At 31.8% G+C, this 22,974-nt stretch overlaps 5 protein-coding genes and 1 long non-coding RNA gene across 10 annotated transcripts in view; 4 read left to right on the plus strand and 2 right to left on the minus strand.

Moving 5' to 3' along the window:
• Positions 1 to 12,770, minus strand: part of LOC106622345 (serine-rich adhesin for platelets) — a 113,548-nt gene extending 100,778 nt beyond the window's left edge. For 3 of the 5 annotated variants that reach the window (XM_070105952.1, XM_070105953.1, XM_036361108.2), the window contains exon 1: positions 10,537 to 10,679. The gene's annotated coding sequence lies outside the window, so the exon portion shown is untranslated. Of the gene's footprint in view, positions 1 to 10,536; positions 10,846 to 12,427 lie in introns of those variants that run through there. The other 2 variants (XM_036361104.2, XM_036361103.2) reach the window with 2 other exon arrangements.
• On the plus strand, positions 11,184 to 11,725 carry LOC138855847 (uncharacterized). The gene is made up of 2 exons (XR_011394956.1): positions 11,184 to 11,312; positions 11,441 to 11,725. It is a non-coding gene; the product is annotated as an uncharacterized lncRNA (long non-coding RNA).
• A 575-nt stretch (positions 12,771 to 13,345) lies between the features above and the next one.
• On the plus strand, positions 13,346 to 14,529 carry LOC106621706 (SRR1-like protein). The gene is made up of 3 exons (XM_014240662.3): positions 13,346 to 13,439; positions 13,499 to 13,660; positions 13,719 to 14,529. The coding sequence occupies exons 2-3, from the start codon at positions 13,527 to 13,529 to the stop codon at positions 14,410 to 14,412; spliced, it is 828 nt and encodes a 275-aa protein (XP_014096137.1). The 5' UTR covers positions 13,346 to 13,439; positions 13,499 to 13,526; the 3' UTR covers positions 14,413 to 14,529.
• Ice2 (Interacts with the C terminus of ELL 2) lies at positions 14,521 to 16,832 on the minus strand. The gene has a single exon (XM_014240661.3). The coding sequence runs from the start codon at positions 16,576 to 16,578 to the stop codon at positions 14,524 to 14,526; it is 2,055 nt and encodes a 684-aa protein (XP_014096136.2). The 5' UTR covers positions 16,579 to 16,832; the 3' UTR covers positions 14,521 to 14,523.
• Positions 16,833 to 17,843: 1,011 nt separating this feature from the next.
• thoc7 (THO complex 7) lies at positions 17,844 to 19,040 on the plus strand. Its single transcript, XM_014240663.3, has 3 exons — positions 17,844 to 18,004; positions 18,065 to 18,188; positions 18,252 to 19,040. The coding sequence occupies exons 1-3, from the start codon at positions 17,995 to 17,997 to the stop codon at positions 18,922 to 18,924; spliced, it is 807 nt and encodes a 268-aa protein (XP_014096138.1). The 5' UTR covers positions 17,844 to 17,994; the 3' UTR covers positions 18,925 to 19,040.
• Positions 19,041 to 19,048: 8 nt separating this feature from the next.
• On the plus strand, positions 19,049 to 19,710 carry LOC106621708 (protein FMC1 homolog). The gene is made up of 2 exons (XM_014240664.3): positions 19,049 to 19,179; positions 19,243 to 19,710. Exon 2 carries the CDS (start codon positions 19,244 to 19,246, stop codon positions 19,547 to 19,549), a length of 306 nt encoding a protein of 101 aa, XP_014096139.2. The 5' UTR covers positions 19,049 to 19,179; position 19,243; the 3' UTR covers positions 19,550 to 19,710.
• Positions 19,711 to 22,974: the final 3,264 nt, after the last annotated feature.

The following is a 22,974-nucleotide window of genomic DNA, read 5'->3' on the forward strand; positions in this document are numbered from 1 at the left end:
TGCAATATTTTCATTACATTGAGCGGTTTTTTGTCTTATTGGCACTTGAACATTATGTAAGGGAAATGTACGCTTGAAATTTTCAACAATTCGACACATAACGAACACACTTGGACGATTATTACGACCATAAAATGGCAAAAGCGCAAAAGTTGCAATTGGAGAACAATGATTTTGATAATAAGACTGAATAATTGGTAAACGTTATTTTTGCGTACATCTTTCCATAATAAAATTGTAAACATTACTGAATACAATAAAAAATAGTGAGTAAAATCATGACATTAAAAATGGCAGCAACGACACTTAGAAATTATATAAACCCTATTGGAAACCCCGATACTTATGTATGTACATACATACACAGCGATAGATGTGAAAACGCAAAAATATGCTTTATTTGCCTATTGGCGAGCAAACATATAATGTACACATGGAGATATTTCTATATATGTATTATATTTATGTGAATTGAAAAAGTTTCTATATTTGTCAGTAAATATGTTTATGTACAGTATATATGTATATATATGTTTTACGTACATATACATTATGTTATATATGTAGGCTTGACTTGAGTAAAGTTTCCAAATCTCGCCGATGCTGCTAAAGTCGGACCGCTCCTGTTGTTCATGCTGATGTCTATCACGCGGATTGTTTAACTAGCTGCCGGTTGTGAGTCGCTGGCGAATTTGATTGCTTTATATGCACTTGCCGATTGCGTAGCTCATGAATATACTTGTATATACAAGTATATACACAATATGTAGTTCAAATGCTTGTGCATATTGCAAATATAATATATACATATGTATATAAATAAATAAATACCTAAGTACGATAATCTGCTGATTAATACCCTGACTCCGGCTTTGAAGTTTTGCACAGTCTGTTATGTTCTATGGTTTTTTTTTTTTGTATTTTTTATGATTATGAAAATGCAGTTTGTTTACGCTTACATTACTTAATAGTAATTTTTATGAGCATACATACGGTAGTTCGGATGGAAAAATATCATACAATCTCATCAAGTTCGAAACTAATATATTAACTATTTATATATTTTTTAATATAAATCGCCCTTATGACCCTTAGTTCTTTTACACAATTTACTGTTACAATTATTGCAATATGAGTTCCATGAGTAAGATTTTTTAATTCCATGAACAGAAAGTCTTATGAAGCAAATTTGAGACAATAATGGTGGCTTGGTTTTGCTACAAGATCGGGGTACAAGATAAGACATCCCCATTTATACTCAAAAATAGAACAAAAATAAGTGAAAGAGATTAAAGAGAGCCTCAATATTACTCACATTAACAGATGTGATCAAATTCGACAATTTTGAACTGACCAAAAAAATACACATTTGCAAGTATTTCAATAAAAATATTTATCATAATAAAATTTGCGAAACCAATATTTTACAATGTAAACAATGCTTGAACGACACAATAATGTCAAAAATTCTACCAGCTTACGAAAAATTTACAATTCGATTTCCGAAATTATTACTTATTTATAAGGGTTTTTCATATTATTATAAAAACCAAATAACACTAACAAAAATGCACAAAATAGTGGTGTAAAGAGTACTGATTCATTTGAAATATTTTTGTTTTTGTCTTTGTAGAAATTCTCAGTTCTCTACAAGTTCTCTTAACTACGGGTACCCAATTTTCTTTATAACTTTTTAATTTTCAGAGTTCTGCAAGATACCCTACGGTGCTCAATTTTATAGCCATTGCAATATCAAATAAAATAATGAAAGCTCAGCACTTGAATGTATGTAAGCACATCAAAGTTTTCAGCGCGAAAACTTTTCCATTTCATTAAGTAGCATTATTCTTATTTCTTAAATTCTACCTCACTACAAGCGCTTATATATGTATGTATGTTTGTATATAGAAAGCAAATATATAATTTGATATTCTGTTGTTAGTTTTCGCACTTTGCCACTGTCAAGAAGCCATTATTATTTTAATTATTTCTCTTCATTGAAACCGTTATACGCACCAGTGTATCCAAACATACATGCATACAAATACGAATAAGAAAACGATTGGCATACTTGTGCACCATGCAAATGTTGTTTGTTTCACCGCATGGCACCGGCGGCAGCGACCGCAGAGAGCGCAAAGTGCAAAAGGCGCAAAGTAATAACTCTTGTGCTAAAATTGATTTTCTCATCTGCCAAGTGAAATCTTGCAGCGCCATTAGAAATATTCCGAAGTGGCTACATACATACAAACATAAGTTGTTATACATACAGACATTTATATGTACATATATAGTACTGTTATACATAATTACCTTCACCAATCTTCATTAGAACAGCGCGCGGCGATCGCTTTTGTTATTTGCCGGCGTTAAGAAATCACTGCCGATCGCTTTGGAATGGCATACATCGTGTTGTATCGGATCGATTTAGATGACAAAGCGTGCAACCGAACTATCTGTCAGTTTGCCATTAATGTCAGTCATCGAGTCGCATGCTCTTAGAGTTGCTTCAACGCTCTGAGTGTGACGCGTATGTGTGGAAAAATTATAATAATCAACATACGGATTTGTAAAAATGTACCGTTATCATATATTATATTATGTTTTCTTTTTGCAATTAAAGTGTCTTGGCTCTGGTCGGGAGGACTCATGCTGATTTTTAAAGTAACGGCGAGTCAAGAAAACTGCTTCTTAATTAAAAATTATTGTTATAAGAAGCTCCGTTTCTTAATAATGCGGTATAACGGAAGTAAATATTTTAAATTAGAAGCATTCAATTGATCACTGATCGATTGTGGTGGGTTAGTTAGCAACCATAAAGTTAGTGTGCACATACATAAAGTCTTTTTTATCAAATTCGATTGAAGAATCAGTTGAAGAACAATGTAAAGATTTGAGTAAGCTTGATGAATCCGAACATGGCTAAAAAAGCTCTTTTGAGTCACATATAAGTAAATAATGGCGACAATTGCTTTAAGCAGCACACCCAGTGACAGTCTAAAACGAAAGCAATTTTTGAGAATTAAAACTGTATCAACTCTTTCAAAATTTCATAGGTATGTTGAAAAATATTTTAGAAATGCACAGTAAAATTTTTGGAAGAAAAATTAAATATTTTTCGAGTTTAAAAAAAATAAAAAAAAAAAGTAAAAAAGGTCATGCACTGCTTGAATGATTCCTGCGTTCTCGGTGTATGTATGGTAAAAACAGAACTCTCGGTAAAAGAAATTTGATAGTAATCGAGTCACATAAGTAATGTTATAGTAATAATTTATTGAAATCTGGGAAACACAATTGATTTTTTTTTAATTTCACACTAGTAGTACTACTTAAATAATATTATTTTTTGTTTCAAAACTATTTTGCGTTAATAAATATCAATACATTACTTTGACAATTGATCAATATTAAAATTGTCAGGGAAAAACTTTTACATAATAACGATATTTTGCTGAGTGACAAATTTCCTTTAACCCAATTGACAAAAAACATACTTTAATACATACGCGTATATACATACATAGATACATATGTGTAATGTTCGAGCATCACATAAGTTCCTAAATTTGGCTATTCATGTTACCCCAATTCGACAAAATCATTTCAATTGCTCCAAAAAAAAAGTGTTACTTTATTGTGAGCTACTTCCAGTCTACTACAACTGATGCTAATAAAGTTATACACAACTATATTGAGTTTAGCTACATAGATTACATAGTCAATAAGTGTGTGAGTATTAAAATTATTTAAGAATTACTTATAAAGAGGAAACAAATTAAGCCGATTTATACGCTTCATTACACCGAACACTTTCGGTTTCACTTAACAGTGCCGAAAGCTCATATGTTGAGTTCAATTTTTTTTATATCACTTCAGGTTCTTTCAATTTTATTTAAATATAATTATTAATTTTTGATTAATTGCCCTAGTTCAAGTGCTTCAGTTCATGCCCTACATATATTTATACCCTGAACTATACCCTGTTGTGTGACCCTAAGTGGGCCATGAAGTTTATAACAGAAGGATACGTTGGAGATCTTATAAAATATTTATATAAATGAAGGACTAGCAGTTTTTGAGATATTGATCTGAATTTTTGCACACGTTCTTTCCTGTTATTGTGCAGGGCAATGTACATTTGCGAATAAATTGGTCGGACTGATTAACTATAGCATATATCTGCCATAAAAACTGACCCATCAAAATCAGGCTCTTCTATGGAGACTTTTTTATTTGGGAAGTATATTTAGCTTTAAATTAATTTATTTTATAAAACAAAAATTAAATTAAAACTATAATAATTATAACTAAGAACAACTTTTATTTGAATTCGTTTTTTTTTTGTATTAAAATTTATTTAAAATTAATTAAATAATTTAATATATTTACTTCATTATCTTCTAACTCATTTTAATGTTTGCATTAAATTTGTATTTAGTTTCATAATATCAGGCATATGTGATACTAAACTAGCGTGAGAGCAAATTCGAAAAATGTATTGCATAACACTAAAAATTATACAGAAGCGAGGCAATTCGCATTTACACATGTTTAATACTTAGCGCGCACTTTTAGCAATTATTATACATAATTAATTGCGATTGATTTTCAATTTCAATTTGTTTCGAATCTATACCCGGATTTATACAAAAATTGCTCATTTTGCAAAACCTAATAGCCTTGAGGGCAAGATTAACAATAGCTAGTTATTTCCAGTTATATTTTCACATATTTACTTTTGCGAGCCAATCTCAAGCCGAAAGCAAACAAAAGAAAAAATAATAATTTAATAAGAATACAATTTTCGATTTACAGAAGTCGCAAACATTCAGCTGAAAGGTTCTCCAATACACATGTATATGGTTAACGAACACCCACCTAGCATATTTATACAAACGAATGTAAGAAAACAGGTAAAAAAAAATTTAATTTAACACACAGCTACATAAAAAGTATACTTTTTTTATATCATAATTATAAAAAAATTTCGCTCAAACATACTCGTAAAAAAAACTCGTTACATAACCATGCTCTTATTTGGTAATGAGCTTTTATTATATCGCCTATGCTTCATTAATTATATCTTGTATGTTATTATAAATTTTTATTTGACTTTTTACAGCTTTCATTGTGTAATTCTTGCTTCTGAACAGCTAATTTCTTATGTCGCTGTTCACCGATCATTCAATGGCACTTGATTGTACTCGTATTCGTGCGCGAGCATCGCCATTTACAGTTCACATTTCCGGTAACAATGACATTTACTGTTCTTTGCGTAGCACGCCATGGCTGATATTGGTAGTGAGTACTGGTTCATGCTTGTTAATAAGGATTTATCGTATTGTATTAAAAAATTATGATTTCGTAAATAATAAAACAAAATATATTTTTTAAGTGAAATGACAGATTTTACAAACAAATTTGCTTTAGTACAATAAAACATAATAGCATAAAATAATTAATACAAACGCATTGTTACTATTTACAGTTAAAACTTTATGAAATTCTATTTTGGAAAAGTCAAATATTTTTTTAAATTTCCTAATTGTAGATACAATATGAAAATATTATTTCTGAATATTTAAAGTAAAAAAATATCTTTGTATGCGATTTAGTGCATTTTAATAATATTATACAATAATTTGGAAAAATTAAATCTTTTAATTGATATATTTTTTGTATTGAGACTTGAAACTATTTTCGCACATTTGTTATATAATATTTATTTGCTTTTATTTTCTATATTTTCAACATAAAAGTCAACACATTTTCTGAAAATTAATTAATTTACAATATTGAAACATTGCCTACATTTAGGTGCAACTGCTAAATAGTTATACCAGATACAAAATATCACAAGAATTAACTTGGATGAATTGAATAAAAAAAATATTTTGCTAGAGCGAGAAAAAATTTAAATTATTACTAGGTAATTGTTTTATTCTATTTTTATATGCAAATAATTTTTATAAAAAAATAGTAAAATAATTATTGTTTTATTCTATTTTTATATGCAAATAATTTTTAAAAAAAAAAGAGTAAAATAAATACGATATAAAATTTTTTAACAAACTTTTTTTATATCTATAAAAAGCGATATATGGTACAAATTCCAAAAACACCAAATTACAGAAATTATTTTTCATACAATATTAACGGTTTTTTTTATTTAAGTCAAAACCATTTATAAAAAAATTTTTAATTTCTATTTACTTTGGTATTAATTTTTATTTTATTTCATATTTAAATTATTTGTTTGTTTTGTGAAACTTTAAGAAATTTATCAATGAAGAACATTTTGTAAAAAAAATATTATAATTCTTAGAGAAATAAAATTTTCCCTACTCATTATGGCTTAATGCATACTACTTGGGTATACAAATTTGTTCAACAGTCAAAAATGGCGTAACAGCTTTTGGCTATATATGTATGCATGTTATCATAAATTTCTATTAATTTTTTTTTATTTTTATTTTAATTTTTTTTTCAAGTCATCTTCAATCAACAGCTACTTAAATTGCAAATAGCGCACATATTTCGGCAACACCGAAAACAAACCGAATGAATCGTTAAATCACGAACCGCCTCAAGTAGGTTAATAAAAAAAATGCTAATGAACGATAATAATAATATTCAATAACGCATTCGGCGAAAATTTTATTATTCATTCACTTTGCATGGGATTGCTCACATTAGCAAAGCCACACTTGTTTATGCGTGTGTGTGTGTGTGTATGTGGAGGTGCCAGCGGCCGCTTAGCTATAGACATTGCATTTAACTTTCTCCGAGACAATGCGAACGTAAATATTTAGGTAATATCTCCTCAACTTGACTATTTGCGCATATAAATTGGCAGCGAACGTGTCACGACGTTGCCCATAAAATGCATAACGGTATTGGGGCCCGGTGAGCTAATCGAGCGAGCAACAGGTGAGCGCACTGCTCCACTCATCAACCTTAACAAGCCGCTGCCAACGCTACTGCTGCTGTTGTGTGTTGGTGGTGTTGGCACAGACGCTTCTGCTGTTGGGCGCAGGCGCAAGTGGCCGCTATATATATACATACATACTTACATATGTGCATATATGTGTAATTTATATTGACTTTTATTGCATAATTTGTACGTGAAAAGCGTTGAAGCTCTCAAATGCAGTTAAGACAATTTATAATTGGATGTATATATAGGTATACATATGTATATGTGTATATTAAAATTAACTCTTATGTATAAATGAACATGTTATGCGAACAGGTTGCCACCGAAAGTGAAATTAAAATGTTTTCTAATTGTTTTGATTTTTCAAAATGTTTTTTTTTTTTGTTTTGTATTTATAATAAAGGAAAATTTATGCAGCACGCCATGGAAACGGGTCTAGACTGCAGTTGGCGATGGGCAAGGTGTCAACGAATTTGCTGCAACTAAGTTTGTGTAAAAGGGAAAGTGAAAACACAAACTCATTGAAAAATTCGAAAAACTGCTTTGCCAGGTATTTAAATCATACGTATACATATACATATATATGGCAGCTGAAAATTAAATTATTTTCGCAACATTTGCGCTTTCAGGTTTGAAAAACAACACCAAACTGTTTTCTTTCAACGGTATGATTCTTTTTACACTTTTCGAAAATTTTAATCACCAACTTGTACACATTTTCAAGTTAACTTGTCTATGAAATATTAGAAAAACTTGAATAAATTCAATAAATAATTGCCTAGTGTTGACTTACTAGTTAGAGTTTGCGATTTTATTTATTTTTTGAGTTGAGTGAAAACAAAAGACTTAAGCCACAAACTTATTTATATGGTTGTTGATTTTTGTAAAATATATTGAAATATCGGTTTAATTGCTTTCAATATGAAATGTTTTTTTTTTAATTTTTGAATGACTTTTATAAAATATTATGGATTTTAAGTTCTGATTAAAAAAATATTTACTGTAAAAAATATAAAGAATTAGTTAGCTTTTTTTTTGGTTTTCGAACGAAAATATTTAAAGTTTGTTTGTGTATTTCTATTGTATTGTTCAGTCGCAGAGATTACTATCTTACAAACATACACACCAATTTTATTCATCCGTAATGATATAATGTTTACATATTTATAGAACTACATAAGTACATTTCCTTTAAATTTCAACTAATTCTAAGATCACTTATTTTAAAATAATTTGCTACAAACACAAATACGTTTTGAAAAATCAAAGTATAATACTAAAATTCGAGTTTAAGTTGTCTAGAAACCGACTTTACATGAAAGCAAGCAATAAGGAACCTCGAAACAAAAATAAACCAGTGCAATGTACCAGTGCAGATCAAGCAAACCAAGAATAACAGTATTTATATAGTTTTCAACATAAATTTTTTTTAACAACTACATACATACCGCAATATCTATATATATATGTACATATATACAAAATAAAAAAGTAAATACACACATATTTACAAACTCTCGGTTGAAACATAAAATCAGCAGCCATAACAACTTTAGGACAAAAAAAAACCAATAGCAACAACAAAAGTATGAAAGAAATTGTTTCAATGTTTGTGAAAGTGTTTTCTGTTGTCTGAACATAATCGCGGGTACCAAACACCGACGCTACACCCCCACCGACCCATCAGTAAAGCAATAAAACAGACGACGCAACAACTGTTAGGCTTGCATATTACCGCTGACTTGCTGTTGTTGTCACTGCACTGAATTTTTATCATGACTTTGTTGCCAACAACGAATAAGTACATATAAAGAGCAAAAACAACAATAACTTTTTTTCTGTTTGTTGTTATTGTTGTTGGTTAGTTGGCTGTTGTTTAGTTGACTGTTGTTTGTGGTTTTCTTAGAGAAGAGTGTTGGTTGTCCGCACTTTGCATTTATGTTGCTTGTGGTTCATACATATGTACATATTTTTATATGGATGTGTAATGCACAGTCGCTTGCATAAGGCCAGGCATGCAGGCAGGCGACAGCAAAATGTTTTTAGGTGAAACTGCAGCACAACAAATTGTCAAGCGAGGGACTTTAAAAATAAGAAAAAAAAACACACACACAACTATTGATGCCACTAAGCCGATTATTACCAAATTTTTGTTATGCAATTGTTAATCGATTTTTTTCGATTTTCTGTTTCGTAAAGTGAAACCCCAAAAGTTTGTAATGCAAAATTTTCAAATATTAGTGTAAACATTAGTTTCATGAAAGCTTAATTTATAGTGGTAATTTACTTGTAAGGGAAATATGGGAACTCATAGGTATTGGAAGTAGCAATAATTGTATATAGCATAGCAAGCTGACATATAACCTATTAAATGACTAGCTGTTCCCTTTAATGCAAACTTTTTAATTAAAAACTTTTGGATTAAAAATTTAAAATTTAAAATTTAAAATTTAAAATTAATTTTTAATGTAAAATTCGAAATAAAAAATAGTAAATTGAATTCTTTAATCCAAAAATTGGAATCGAAAAAAATTGGAAATATAGTTTTTAAGCCAAATCAGAATTTAAAATTAATAAAATATTTTTAAACTCCAATAAACATTTACATATTTCTTACTAAAAGTTATAATTTGTTGATATTTTATTAAACATCCTCTCTTATTTTCAAAAGGTAAACAAAATGGTAAAACACGAAGATCAAGCGCGAAATAATTTTAAATTTAAAAATACCGCTTTTTAATTTACGATTTTATACTTGGTATAATAGTTTTTCATTTTCTAATCCAGTATTTAGAATTAAAATTTTAATTGTTTTTTTTTAATCCTGTTAATGGAATTAACAAATTATTTTTTTAATTGTTGTTTTAATTTTTTAATCCGCAATTCGAGATTAAAATTTTGAAAATTAAATTATTATTTAAATGCAAATTAAGTTGTTTGAATGCATTATTTGCAACCCTGTTTTTATGCAATCTCTCGACAAAAATTTTAAATTTCATTCTATATATTGGTTAAATAATTTTAGACATAAAAAGAAGGTTTACTATTAAATTATTTATTTTCCTAATTCAATTAAAAATAATATTTAAAAAAACTTTATAAAAAATTGCACCTGCATACATTATGTTATCCATCACCAAAATCTGACTGATTATTAAATATTCATAGCCAAATAACATGTAAATAAACAAAATATTTAGTTTTCATTTTAATCTAGATATACTTTGATTTTCTTGTTAAATCAACGGTTTTTCAAAACCCCACCAATGAACATTAAACTTTAACAGATCTAATCAGGGCTTCAAGCAAAGAATCCGCGCGAACTTAATATATTTAAAATTCATGAGCAGTACTCAAGATCTACCCGATTGCTTTAACATTGTCACTCAATTTACTTGTATCGCGATAGAAGGGGCGCAGGGCATCTGTGTCGTTATAATATTGCAAGTGTTCAAATTTTCAGCACCTTCACTTCGTTCCCACGCTTCAAATGCGCATGCAAAAATCTGGCGAACTATTGCAACTTCACACACACACACATACATATGTATAGCTGAATTCTCTCTTTACATTGTCAATTTGATATGCTTAGCACTTACCTTCCTTTTTCGTAGTCGTTTTATATCTCCCTTCACTGTCGATATTCACTTTATCGTTCAAATGTGAAATGGTGGCGTCAGCAGAAAAGTAATATTGCCGATATTTTGTGGCTACACAAGCCGGCTGTTATTCTTAGTGTCGATTTTGTTCTTAAATGTTACTACTGTTGTTGTTGTTATTTGCACTGCGTCTTTTTATTTATGCTGTGACTATATGTATACTTTCAATGACTTTCAGCGCTGCCTCAAAGTAATATAAAAGAGGTGCAAAATGTCGAAAAAATTTATGCAAATTGAAGTGCTTACACGCTAAAAAAAGATATAAAAATGAAAATAAATTGGGAATAAACGAGACAAAGTTAACGTAGCAGCAAAAAAACAAACGAAGAAAAAAAAGAACGATTTGCGCTCACAACGGAAAATTACAAAAAAGGAAAAGGAAACGTTCTGCCAATTGGCTTCTTTTGTCTTCACAGCATATTTCGATGTCGTCGGTTATTCGTTTGTGTTTTTATTTTTATTTTTTTGTTTTGTTTTGTGCTTGTGTGGCTTTCGAGCGTACCTTAACTTTGGCACTATTTTCTTTTATTTGGTTGCTTGTTCTACTTGCGAAATCTTGGCGTTAAAGGAGCAAATACACGCACGCACGCTCACTCACCGGCTTTAAACACGAACGTGTGCGAAATTTTTAAAGCTAATTCTTTGTAACCGTACCGTTTGTTAACTAACTGACTGACCGACCGAACGTAAAACTGTTGCAAGCCTTGCCGTTTAAGGTAAGTTCTTGTTTGTTGGCGTTGTTGTGCCAAATTTGCACTTTATGTTTTATATTGCTCACTTTTTCGCTTATGTTTGTACATACACATATATTAATATGGTGTTTGTTGGTTTGTTGGCTTTGCAGGCGCAACAGCTGTAGATCGACACCATCAACGCCTTGGAGGCAGTTCTGAATAAGGTGCACACCAAAATGGGAGCAGCTCGAATTTAAGCACCAAAGTCGAAAATTCAGCAAGATCAACGAGTGTATAAATGCACTTTGTAAAAGGAGCCGTTGTAATGTATACGAGTAACTGGTTGTTTGTTTTGTTTTTACCTAACTCGTTGTATTGTTTTTTTTTATAATCGGTGTGTTGTTAGTGCGCTATTAAATTCGCGCAAAATAAACCTCTGACAGTGTACAAAAGAATATCAGTTACAGGTTTTTTATTTTTATCTCACGTGAAGCTGCGCTCTTGTGTAGTATTGTGCTAAAGGTGATATTTATTTTGTGCAAAATGGTATATAAATAACGAGTTGTAATATGTCGGAGTAAATACGTAGTTAGAATTAAGTTGGCAATTTACAATGAGTCAACATGTGCACTCGTGCTAATTTTCTTTTTCACCAACACTGCACTATGCGCGTTTTTTATGTCTCCATTACACAAACAAAAACACTTGAGCATTTAACGTACATACATACATACATACTGTTTGCTGACGGCACTGCTTTGGCACAGCGGCTTTCATTGCATGAGTGCGCTCTAGATGACTCTCTTAACTTTGTTTTTGCTTTTGCATTGGCAATCTGCCTACAATTGACATTAGTTAAAAGTAGTTGTAATTTTTTCGTTTTAAATGGTTTTGTTATTATGAAGTTAGTATTCGTTGTTTTTCATAAATTATTTTTTTGCTTGCTGTTTCGATAACTTTAGATTTCAGTGTTATTTATTAAATACCACATAAATATGATAGTATTTAAAAAAATGTTGATCTGTAAAATTAATTTACACAGAAAAATTAATTTTTAAATAAACTTTTCACGCCTTGAAGTCCAAATAGTTTGTTAAACTTTTAGAATTTCCCCTTGCTACTAAATTAATAGTTAATTTTTTAAACATAAAATTTACCGTTAAGTGTGTGTGACACTTTTCAAATCAGTTTTACACAGTGTTTCACAATCAATCTTTTTAACGGCCAATTAATCACATATATGTAAACATAAATAAGTTTGCCTTAATTATTTCGTTGCCACTATGCGTTGTTCAACACAAAGCATTAAATTGTAAATAACTGAAGAAAATTCGTTTAAGCGTGTTAGTACTTCACTATTCGTACACGATCAAAGCTATTTCCCGTTTATTGTCCGTTTTACACGTTTGAATTGCAGCCCTGCTCGTTCGCGACTGGCGTACGATCACTCGCCTGGTAAGTTCATGTGTGCCAGAAAGTCGTCGCGGCCAGTTTCACCACAGCAGAGTACCGAAGTAAACAAGTTTCTTCTTCGTTTTGATCTGCTCGCAACAGCGAAGGGAGTCGGTAAGTGAGTTAGCCGAAAATGCAAATATCTCAATTTTAATTCCACATACACTGCACTAGAGGAAATCGGAAGTGCAACACTAAGCAACAACGGAAATGCTGTCGTTGGATGCAAATATGACAGAGCATGGTGAATTTGGTCCCTTCAGCATTTGGATTTGTTGCCTGTATTAAGAAATACTATAAGAACAAGCTAGACTGCGGCAAAAAAAAGAAAAACGATAGCAGAAATTGTGACTGATATTTTCGTATAAGATCAAAAAATATACCAAAAATCAGGTCAAAAATCTGTGGCACTGGAAAGAGTATAGGCCAGTGTTATTTTCAATATATTTAAAACATTTGTTCCTATATTTCGTTTAAATATGGTTTTTTTAGTGCACTATAAGCAAAATTATTTAAATTAATTTGACTTCCAAACGTCGGACACAAGTTTGAACAGAGAACGCATTTTATATATAATTTACGTTATATGGTTTGAAATATGAAACCATACAAGAAGCTGAATATTCTAAAACTGTGTTAAAATTATAACAGAGAACGTACGCTCTCTGTTTAAAGACAGCGTGTTTACGAATTAAACAACGAAATAAACTGTCAACGGTAAGGATACCAAGTAGAGTTTCTTGAATTAAAAAATTTAATTATTTATATTTGTAAAGTGGAATAAATAAAACAACGTTCTGCAATATGTCTGAAGAATTTCGCGCAGTCACAAGGAAAAAATGGATTGCACGCAGATCTATAAACCCCAGATTACGAAAGTTATCGGAACGGTGTAATGAAAAAGACGAGAAAGAAGTGGATGTGGAGATATTTCTTAAGTACAACGAAAGGCTGGAATTTGGTTCTTTTCCAAAATTAATTTATTTTAATTCCTAGACGCCTGGAACAGTTATGCACGCAAATGGTGGGCAGTGATTATTTTATACAGGCAATGGAGACTGTGGACGAAAGCCTCAAGGCGCTGACGGACAATGAGAAGATCTCACGTCTAGTTTGTTTTGGCATCGGTCCTTTCTCTCGCAACTTCCAAGCATTACACCAGCTGGCTTTCATTATTTGTACACAACGGCATTATAGCATAGAAGAAGCTATATACTTTGACCCAGTATTTCGTGAGAGTGAAAAACAAATATTGCAACGCCTCAATTGTGCGCTAATGTCGGAAAATTGTGAAGCAAAGTATGCCATAGATGAGCGCACACTATTTTATCTGCCACATTGTCCGAATTGTTTGACCAACAATTTGCTATGGAGCAATTGGCGTCCAAAATGTATAAAACATTTGGTACTTATAAATAATAGTTTTGAAAGTTTGTCGCTTAGCAAACCGGAGCGTTTATTAAGGTTAGATTCGGGTTATATATTAGATGTGCTGCCTTATGCAAAAGAATATCAATTGGATGATGACTACGAGACACACAATGTTTTTAATGACTTGTCAGTACATGTATTTCCTATGGCATCACTACCTGCACCCGAAAATTCTTTTTGGACGGCAAGAGAAGCACCAACATATACTGATGTTGAAATGATCTCTGCCGAGGAATTCGAAAAACTCAGCCTAACCTAACGCTACTAATTAAATTCGTGGTATAAATAAGTAATTTAAGTTAATAAATAATACACAAATGGTTTTTTAATAGAAACCAATCTTATTTTGCAAATAAAATGTCTAATATAATCAAAATTCATTTATAAATTTTTCCAGAGCTTCTTCATTAGCTTTCCCGCCATCTCTACGTTTTCGCCGTTGCAAAGCCTTTTTCGCTTTGACTTTATTTCGAAGAGCTTTAACTAATTGCAAACGTTGTTCATTCCTTTTCTTCTCTGATTCCAATTTAGCCTTAATACGCCGTTGTATATACTCCTCGTCACTGAGTACTTTGCTAATTTTTTTGGGTTGTGTTTGATGCGGAAGTCGTGGTCTCAATGCACAAGGTATAATTTTGTAGTGTTTATGTAGAGCACTACACAATGAGTCATTTATTGGCAAGTGCTGAACTTCTGTCATAAAAACTAAATCGGAGGGTTCCTCCTGAATAAGGGAATGTAAGAAAACTGTGCTCGAAGTGATTTCTTTAGATGGAGCTGACAGCAAGAGTGTGTTGGAAAATTTTGAATTGAAACGCAAGAAATATTTTCCTGTTGGCATTTTCGCCAATAAATTTAAAGTATCTGCTAGTCCTGTTAGCAATTTGGGCATATTTATTTGATGCAATTCAGCGAGTTGTTTCTCGATGCCTGTTAACAATATTTTATGCTCCAACTCCATGCTGAAGTCATTCGCTGCAATACGAAGACATATAGCGTAATTGGAAAATCCTCTACACTGGCCAAACAACTTTATTCGCAACCATTCTTGTATTAATTCATACTTAGTCATTTCTTCGGCACCGAATTGTGGTTTATATTCTAATTTGAGTGGGTGACTGCTTAATAATTGTACGCCATATTCATCATTTGATGGTGAACATTTTAATTTTGTAAAAAATTGCAATTGTGTTGTGTTCTGTTCATCTATCTTTCCATTGAGATCCCATTCAATAACAGCATAATTAGTTTTGATACAGTCTTCAGCTTTTGTATTCGTGAATTTTTCTAAATACTCATCAATTTTGTATACACGAAAATCCGTGTCCGAATGATTGACAGCTCTAATTTCGGGTGCTTCTTTATTTTTTCGCAATTCGGCATCATAATGTTCCACATGCAACCACTGCGTATCGTTATTTCTACTCAACAAAGCTTCAAATGCGTTTTCCACTACTTGTTTGTGCGCAAACCAACCACAAACGCGGGGTGGAAACGGTTCTTTAAACTTTATAATTTTAAAATTTCCTTCACTGTTATCCGCAATGTCCAGAGGCACTTCGGTGGGCAAGTCAGCGCCACTGCCTGCTGTCAATAGAAATAATAGCGATTCCAATGGTATATAAATCTGGTGCGCTGGTTTTTCAGATATTATACTTTCTTGCCATGTATTATCGTGTTGGGATACAGATTTCATGTTACTAATATAATAATCCATGTAGTTTTCTATCCACGAATTTAATCGTTGGAATTTATTAACATAGTTTCCTAGCACTGGTACCCAACCGCGACGTGTAACTAAACGAACATCTTCTATGTGCAAATACTTATTCTGACTACCGTTAAAACTTTGTGGATGTGGCAGGCCGGCACATGTGTTTAATGCCAAATTATCTGGATATTCCTCTAATAATTGTTTTAATTTTGCGGTATATAATTGTTTGTAAAGGTTGACCAAACGTTTACATGGCGCGAAAATCGATTTCTTTTGTGTGCGGAAGAACTCCATAACATATTGATCAAATCGAGTTTTGTCTCTCATTCTTGCCTTGTCTAGTTTTCGCCAACGAACCACATCCTCTTCGTTTACTTCTTTGTATTCTTGCCATGCTTCCAATACGCGTAATCCTACGATATGATCCTTTTTCGTCATATGGGAAGGCAGTAAAATTTGAAAAAATCCAACCCTTTCTTTTACGCCTCCTGAGTTGTCATATATAATGTTATCCACCGCTTTTCCATTACGTGGATCCAACAGAATTTCGTATTTATAATCACTTACTTGGTGTTCAGGATTCATGAAAACTGGATGCAAATCGTTCAAATGACAGAAAAGCGCGTCGGTAGTGTCTTCAAATGGTTTATTGAAGTGAGTATAAGGCGGTTGATTTTGAAAAAAAATACTAGGCGGTCGTTTACTGTTCATTTTAATACAAATTAATAATAAACGGTATAATGAATTCCATTCAGTTTGATAATATGCACCGTTCTATTTGTGCAGCGCGTTTTGTTTATAACCAGTTGAAAATTTCTCAGCTGATAGTGTTACAAAACGAACGAGTCCAGCGGATAGGAATGTCAAATTCTCCAAACGATTGATTGAAAAATAAAAATATTATACTATTTTAGGTACAATTTCTTTATAGACAACATGTTTTTCGCATGTGTCATAAATTTACCGGTTTATAAGTGGTATGATTCGTATAATTTACGTTCTCTAGTTTAGAAGTGTTATGATACCCAAATATTATTGAGTCGATTATTGTACTTGTAGGTGAATCCGCCCTTACACATTCGCTGCTTTTACTGCGTTCATATGGGTACTCTTTTGTCGCTCATTATCGGCAAATTCTCTTTTGGTGTCGCTCTGTGCGTACACACGTGCAAAAAGTTTGTGCGCAAATGTTTGCGCGGTTGTCTACACGACACTCAGAGCGTGTTGCATAGTTCATTTGAATGTTGGTATGGTGGTTGCTTGCAAGGAATTACCATGAATGTGGTAGAACAATATTAGATTCAAAGATATACTTAAGTCGGTAATTCCCTAATCTACCAGAATGTATAGAATACAAACTAATAATATTTTCAATGCAAAGTTTATTACAGAAACTTCCTAATCATTCGAGAACTATTAAAAAGTCGTAATTTTTTTACTCCATATACATATGTTTCTATTTATTACAAAATATTCATGAATAAATTACAATTCTTGTTGTGCAGCTAAAAGAAATATATATGAAAGCATCTTAATATATTATGTAAATGTATAAAGTAAAAGTAAATCCATTTTTATTAGAATTCATGTTTATTAAAAATGTATATATTTGAGCACCTTAATTTTCTCTTTATTCACTATTTCTCAAAATATTTCTATTGTTCTATGCATACATATTTGCATATTACATACAAAAAATAAATAACGAAATTCAAATTTTCTAACATATCGTATATATACATTTGAAACCGAGCGCTATTGCACTTGTGAAATTATTTTCAAACCGGAAAGGCATCATGAATTGCGTAGCAGCGAACTGTTATGAACAAGAACACTAAGCGTGCCACCCAAGCACGAGCGGCACGGTCCGTTCGTCTAACCTCATCGTCCACAAAAAACCGGCTTGGGCCGCAAAAGGCTCTATGTGTGAACTGGGACATTCTCGCCTCTCATCTCTAGATGTATGTATGGGATAATTCGCTATAAAACATGTAGTTTTATCGGTGTCTCTTTTTGTTTGACATTTGTAATTGTTATTTTTCAACAATAATGTTTAATCTTAAAGCTTGTTGAATTGAATGCAAAGTTTTTGGTAATTTCTTATAATAATCTCTTAAAAATTCCACAATGTCTGACGGTGAGTACTGTAAAAAAACATTTATTGATATATTGAGCAACAACTTTTCACAATTCGTAGAGGAGATTATAAAACGTCGCTTATTAATTGATGGAGATGGCACAGGCGATGACCGGCGTCTTAACATGTTACTTAAACAATTCCTCAAATGGACCTTTTCCAAAAATGATTCCCCGGAAAACAAGTAAATATCTCTAAAATACTTATGTTCATTTATTTGTTATGTTGATCATATTCTTCAACTTAGTCAAATAATCTACGATCGATTGCTGGCACAAATGGCGCAATGTGAATTTGCGGCGGCCAAAACAGATTATACGTCTAAAATGATACAAGAAGAATTAAAAAACTATGCTAAGCTTTCCGATTCCATTGAAAAGAGCATCGAGTTGGCTAGAAATGAAATTGAAGAAAGTAAACGAGAACTTGTTCTAGCAAAACAGATACGTAGGAACAAAATGGAGTACGACATGCTGGCAAAGGTGATTAAGGAGCAACCCGATCGTAAGGATACTACCAAACAGATAGATGCTCTCAAAAAAGATCTTTCTGAATTAATGGAAAAGAAAATAAAGTTGGAGCGTAAATTCCAAAAACGGCGTAACGATTTTACACTCCTCATGTATTCGATTCGAGAACTACAAGCACAGTTAGAAGAAGATAGTAGCAGTGAAAGTAGTGATGATGAGGAATTGAATGGTTTGGACACGATGGATCTTAGTGATGATGAGGGCATAACTGTGCGTGCTGAGAAAAATAGCATAGAGTTAGCTGACGGAAAGTCTTTAAAAAAGGATTCACCTACAGATGAGAATGGTTCCAAAGGAAATATGTCGGTGGACGAAGACGCTATACTCGAATTAAGTATTGATAAGGACGAGAGTGATGTGAAGATGGAAGAAACCGTAACAGTTCCCTAGCATTTAGATTACCTCGTTATTGATTCCGATTAAAAATACTACATAAACAAAAAATTTAAATAATTTACATACATATATTTTTAATATACTGAAATAAACAAACAATTTACGACAAATATCTTGCATAAATTTACTATAGTACGACTAGCGAGTAAATACAAAATTACAACGAATGGCCGGCAACTAGTTTGATCTGTCAATAACAGCTGGTAAACGGCCGTAAGAAAATTCAGTCAAAGTTGTTTTGTAATTCAGGTGATAAATAAAAAATTAATTATTACCCTATTTAGTTAATTATAATTTATTACCTCATTTCAGTATGGCTGTAACAAAGACTTTGCGCACATTATTGCAAGAGCTACGTTTGGCTTCACCTAACGGCTGCATCAAAAACTCGCTGGCCGCACGCTATATCCTGGCACAATACAAGAAATACTCCACTACAGACTTGCAATTGTGTAAGGCGCGAGATGAGGCGTTATTCCTGGGTCAAACTTATTTAACATACTTATCCAGCTTGCGAAAATACAATGAATTGTACAAAGAGTACCATGGTCGTGGTGAACGCAGCGTCAAAGAAACTGCGGATTTGGTTGGCTTCAAATTGCCAACGGATCCTAAATAAAAATTGATATGTAATGATGAATGTTAGCTCTATTTGGTTTCTTGATATGAACGATCTTTTTCAGTGAATGAAAATAATATAGTATTGTAATATTGATAAGAATGTGATTTTTTGATGGATTCAATAATACAAAGCAATGTAGCTGACTACTGTAAAAGCAACTATGTATGTATATACTCAATTCAGGTTTTTGAGGTAAGCTTATTTCCAATTATCGTATACAGTTGTTTCTATTATAGCAGCAGTAGTTAATATGAAAAATATTATAGTGCCGTTTTTTTTTTTAATTCAACATATTCTTTGTAATTTATAGCAAATTTTTTTTTAAAAAAATGTTCAGATATGACAAGAATATTTCATAACAGTTTGGTATTGAATATTCTCAATTATAATTTTGTTGTTTTTATACTCTTGCAACATGTTGCTACAGAATCTAATAGTTTTGTTCACTTAACGGTTGTTTGTATCACCTGAAGCTAATCGACATAAATATCGAGTTATGTATATATACCATATACATATAAATGATCAGGATGCCGAGAAGAGTTGAATTCCGTGCAAGCGATAAATTGAGTAAAAACTGAGATATTGTATGGTGGACCTATTCCTTGGCACCCAAGGCAGGTTAGTATTACAGAGTGGTCGTGGCCCCGCCTAAACCAAACTTGCTGAGAAAAAGTAATTTTAGCATATCTTCATCTTTGTGAAAATGGTTTAAATCAGATAATAACCACGCCCACTTCCCATATGTTATATCGGTTATTTTGAAAACCACTAAAAGTGCGATAACTCACTGAATAAATTCGCCACAAGCATTAAATTTCACAACCATAATAGTATGGAAAGGCTTTATAGGAATAATTGTAAAAATTGGACAATGGGCGCAGCACCGCCCACCTTTAGGTGAAATCCTATAACTCAGAAACTATTTGACCAATTTCAACCAAAATTGGTACGTGAGATTTCCTAAATATTCATAGCATACAAATGGGTGAAATCGGATGGCAACCATGTCCACTACCCATATAACAAACTTTTAAATTCCATCTGATTCTTTCACTTTACAGTATACAAATAAAACAACAATTAAATTATCAGAGTAAAACTTTGCACAAATAGTGCCTTCGAGGTATTTCATCTTACGTCCAAAAATTGTCAAAATCAAACTCTAACTTGTGCCAAAAATTGGGAAAAACGGATCAACACTTCCCTTATCCCCCGTATACCTAACATAATATGTTACGAACTTCCTGTTTATTTTATACCTCTCTCTTGCCTCAAATGGATGAAATCACGGCGTTACTTTCCCTAATTTGATATAAAGTTTTGCCAACTCCTGAAGGAGTTTCCCAGGCTTTCATCCTTGCAAGTTGCAAGAGTATGAAATGTTCGGTTACACCCGAACTAAGCTATTCCTTACTTGTTTGTATATACATACAATATATAGATCAGATATTAACTGAATGTCGAAGTCAATGAAACCTATAGGAATCATTCCCGCGTATCACCTGCAATACGAATACATACAAAAGCCAGAAGTACACTGTTTGTTTGTTTGTGCATAAGTTTTCTATGTATAGATGTGTACATCGTTTTTAGCATTCATACTTACATTGTTCGTTATTGACAAAAGAAATTCTTGCACACTTGTTGCCGTCAGCTCAGTGCCCGCCATGAGAGTGCAATTGATGTTGCTGGGTAAATGATTCGTAGGTGAACGATTGACTTGCATATGCAAATGCTGCGAGTAAGTGATGTGGGTGTGTACGATATTTGTGTTTGGTTTTTTGTTAGCATTTTTGCAAATACCTCATTTCAGCGAGCACACTTACAGACATGTGGGTGCATTGCGGTTAGGTGGTTGTGAGAGGCGGAAAGCCGCAATTGACTATCTGCGCATGCAAATATTCAATTAATATCAGCGCTCTGTAGCATAAAGTATAAACATAAATACAAAGATATACATATAAATACTTTGGTAGTAGAAAATTTATAAACTATAATTTTTTATTTGACAAATATCTTCACGAAATTCGGCATGGATTATTGTCCAAAGCAACTCTATAATTTTCGGGGAAAGATTGGACCACTATATCATATATCTGCAATACAAACCGAACGATCAAAATCAAATTCTTGTACACACAATTTTTTTAAATTTAAAATACTGCTCATTTAATAGTTTATATTGTATATTTTCAAATTCATCGTATCATAGGATTTTCATCATGTCCTTATTGTGTCCATGTCGGAACAGTTCCAGATTATGATATTTATCAAATTCCTTGGAACAATAACTATAAACATTAATAAATTTATTTATTTTTATAGTCACTTATCTACCACATAATTTCAGATGCATTCTTGAAAACCACCAAACATATGTACATAGTTCATTCCTATTCTATTCAACATATAAATTAGTTTATTACTTTGTTTGCATTATGAAATTCTAAATTGTATGCCATTCATTGGGCTCGCACTGACGCAGTGCCGATCGCTGTGCCTACGCTTCTGCCAGCTTTCTTTATTGTTATTGTTATTGCTATGAGCTGCAAGATCTTGATATTAAGTAAAGTTAACTACTGTACAACAGAATTCGAGAAAACGTTTGTATGTATAGTGTATGGTTGCTCAATGCCATATAAAGCTGCACAACAATAAATAAGTTCAACGCGCTTTTGAACTTTTCATCAATTTCTATAATTTATTCATTATTTTCAATTTGACGAAATGGTTGGTGGTTAAGTAAGTACACAATGGTGAGGAGAAAATATATGGTCACTACATAAATATACAGATGTAAATATGTATATGTATATTCTAAAGATGTATAATATTTCTTATATGATGTGACGAAGAGGGAGTTAAATAAATATATTATATAATATAATTAGCAGTAAATTTTAAAGATACAGCAGATATGCTCTAAAAATAATAAAATGTTTTTAGACTTAGTTATGTTTTCCTTAAGTGGTAATATCCGCTTGCAAGCCAAAAACTGCTTTTTATTTAATATTATTATTTTTTTTTTTTGAAAAAATAAATAAATAATGATATTAATATTTACAGAATTTAATGTACTTTAAACTTTGGGTGATTCATTTTGAAAAATTTTGGATTACCTTGATCCCGTAGCTCGGACCTACAAAAAAAAAAAGGTGTCCGGAAGCGAGAAAGATTTTTCTGTTTAAACTTTTCTCAACTCCAAGAACCAAAAAAAATTGTTACTAGTATAGATGAATACAGGTAATGATAGAAGGGTTAATTAATTTTTTAATTGATGACAAAATTGTTGTTTCCTAAAAAATAATCTATTTTCTGAAAAAACTCACACATCATTTCAAGCGGATTGGTTCAGCCGTTTTGGATTTCGCGTTTGAAGTTTTGGAAGCCGATTACACTAAGTTAAAAAATTCTTACAA

Source organism: Bactrocera oleae, chromosome 2, assembly GCF_042242935.1.
Source record: "Bactrocera oleae isolate idBacOlea1 chromosome 2, idBacOlea1, whole genome shotgun sequence".
Taxonomy (NCBI): Eukaryota; Metazoa; Arthropoda; class Insecta; order Diptera; family Tephritidae; genus Bactrocera; species Bactrocera oleae.

Excerpts from the sequence above, each read along its gene's own strand:
- LOC106621706 (XM_014240662.3), top strand. The coding sequence starts at position 13,527 with ATGTCTGAAGAATTTCGCGCAGTCACAAGGAAAAAATGGATTGCACGC. Across the intron at positions 13,661-13,718 it reads GATGTGGAGATATTTCTTAA|ACGCCTGGAACAGTTATGCA; the intron begins GTACAACGAAAG and ends TTTAATTCCTAG.
- Ice2 (XM_014240661.3), bottom strand. The coding sequence starts at position 16,578 with ATGAACAGTAAACGACCGCCTAGTATTTTTTTTCAAAATCAACCGCCT.
- thoc7 (XM_014240663.3), top strand. Across the intron at positions 18,189-18,251 it reads AATGATTCCCCGGAAAACAA|TCAAATAATCTACGATCGAT; the intron begins GTAAATATCTCT and ends TCTTCAACTTAG.
- LOC106621708 (XM_014240664.3), top strand. The coding sequence starts at position 19,244 with ATGGCTGTAACAAAGACTTTGCGCACATTATTGCAAGAGCTACGTTTG.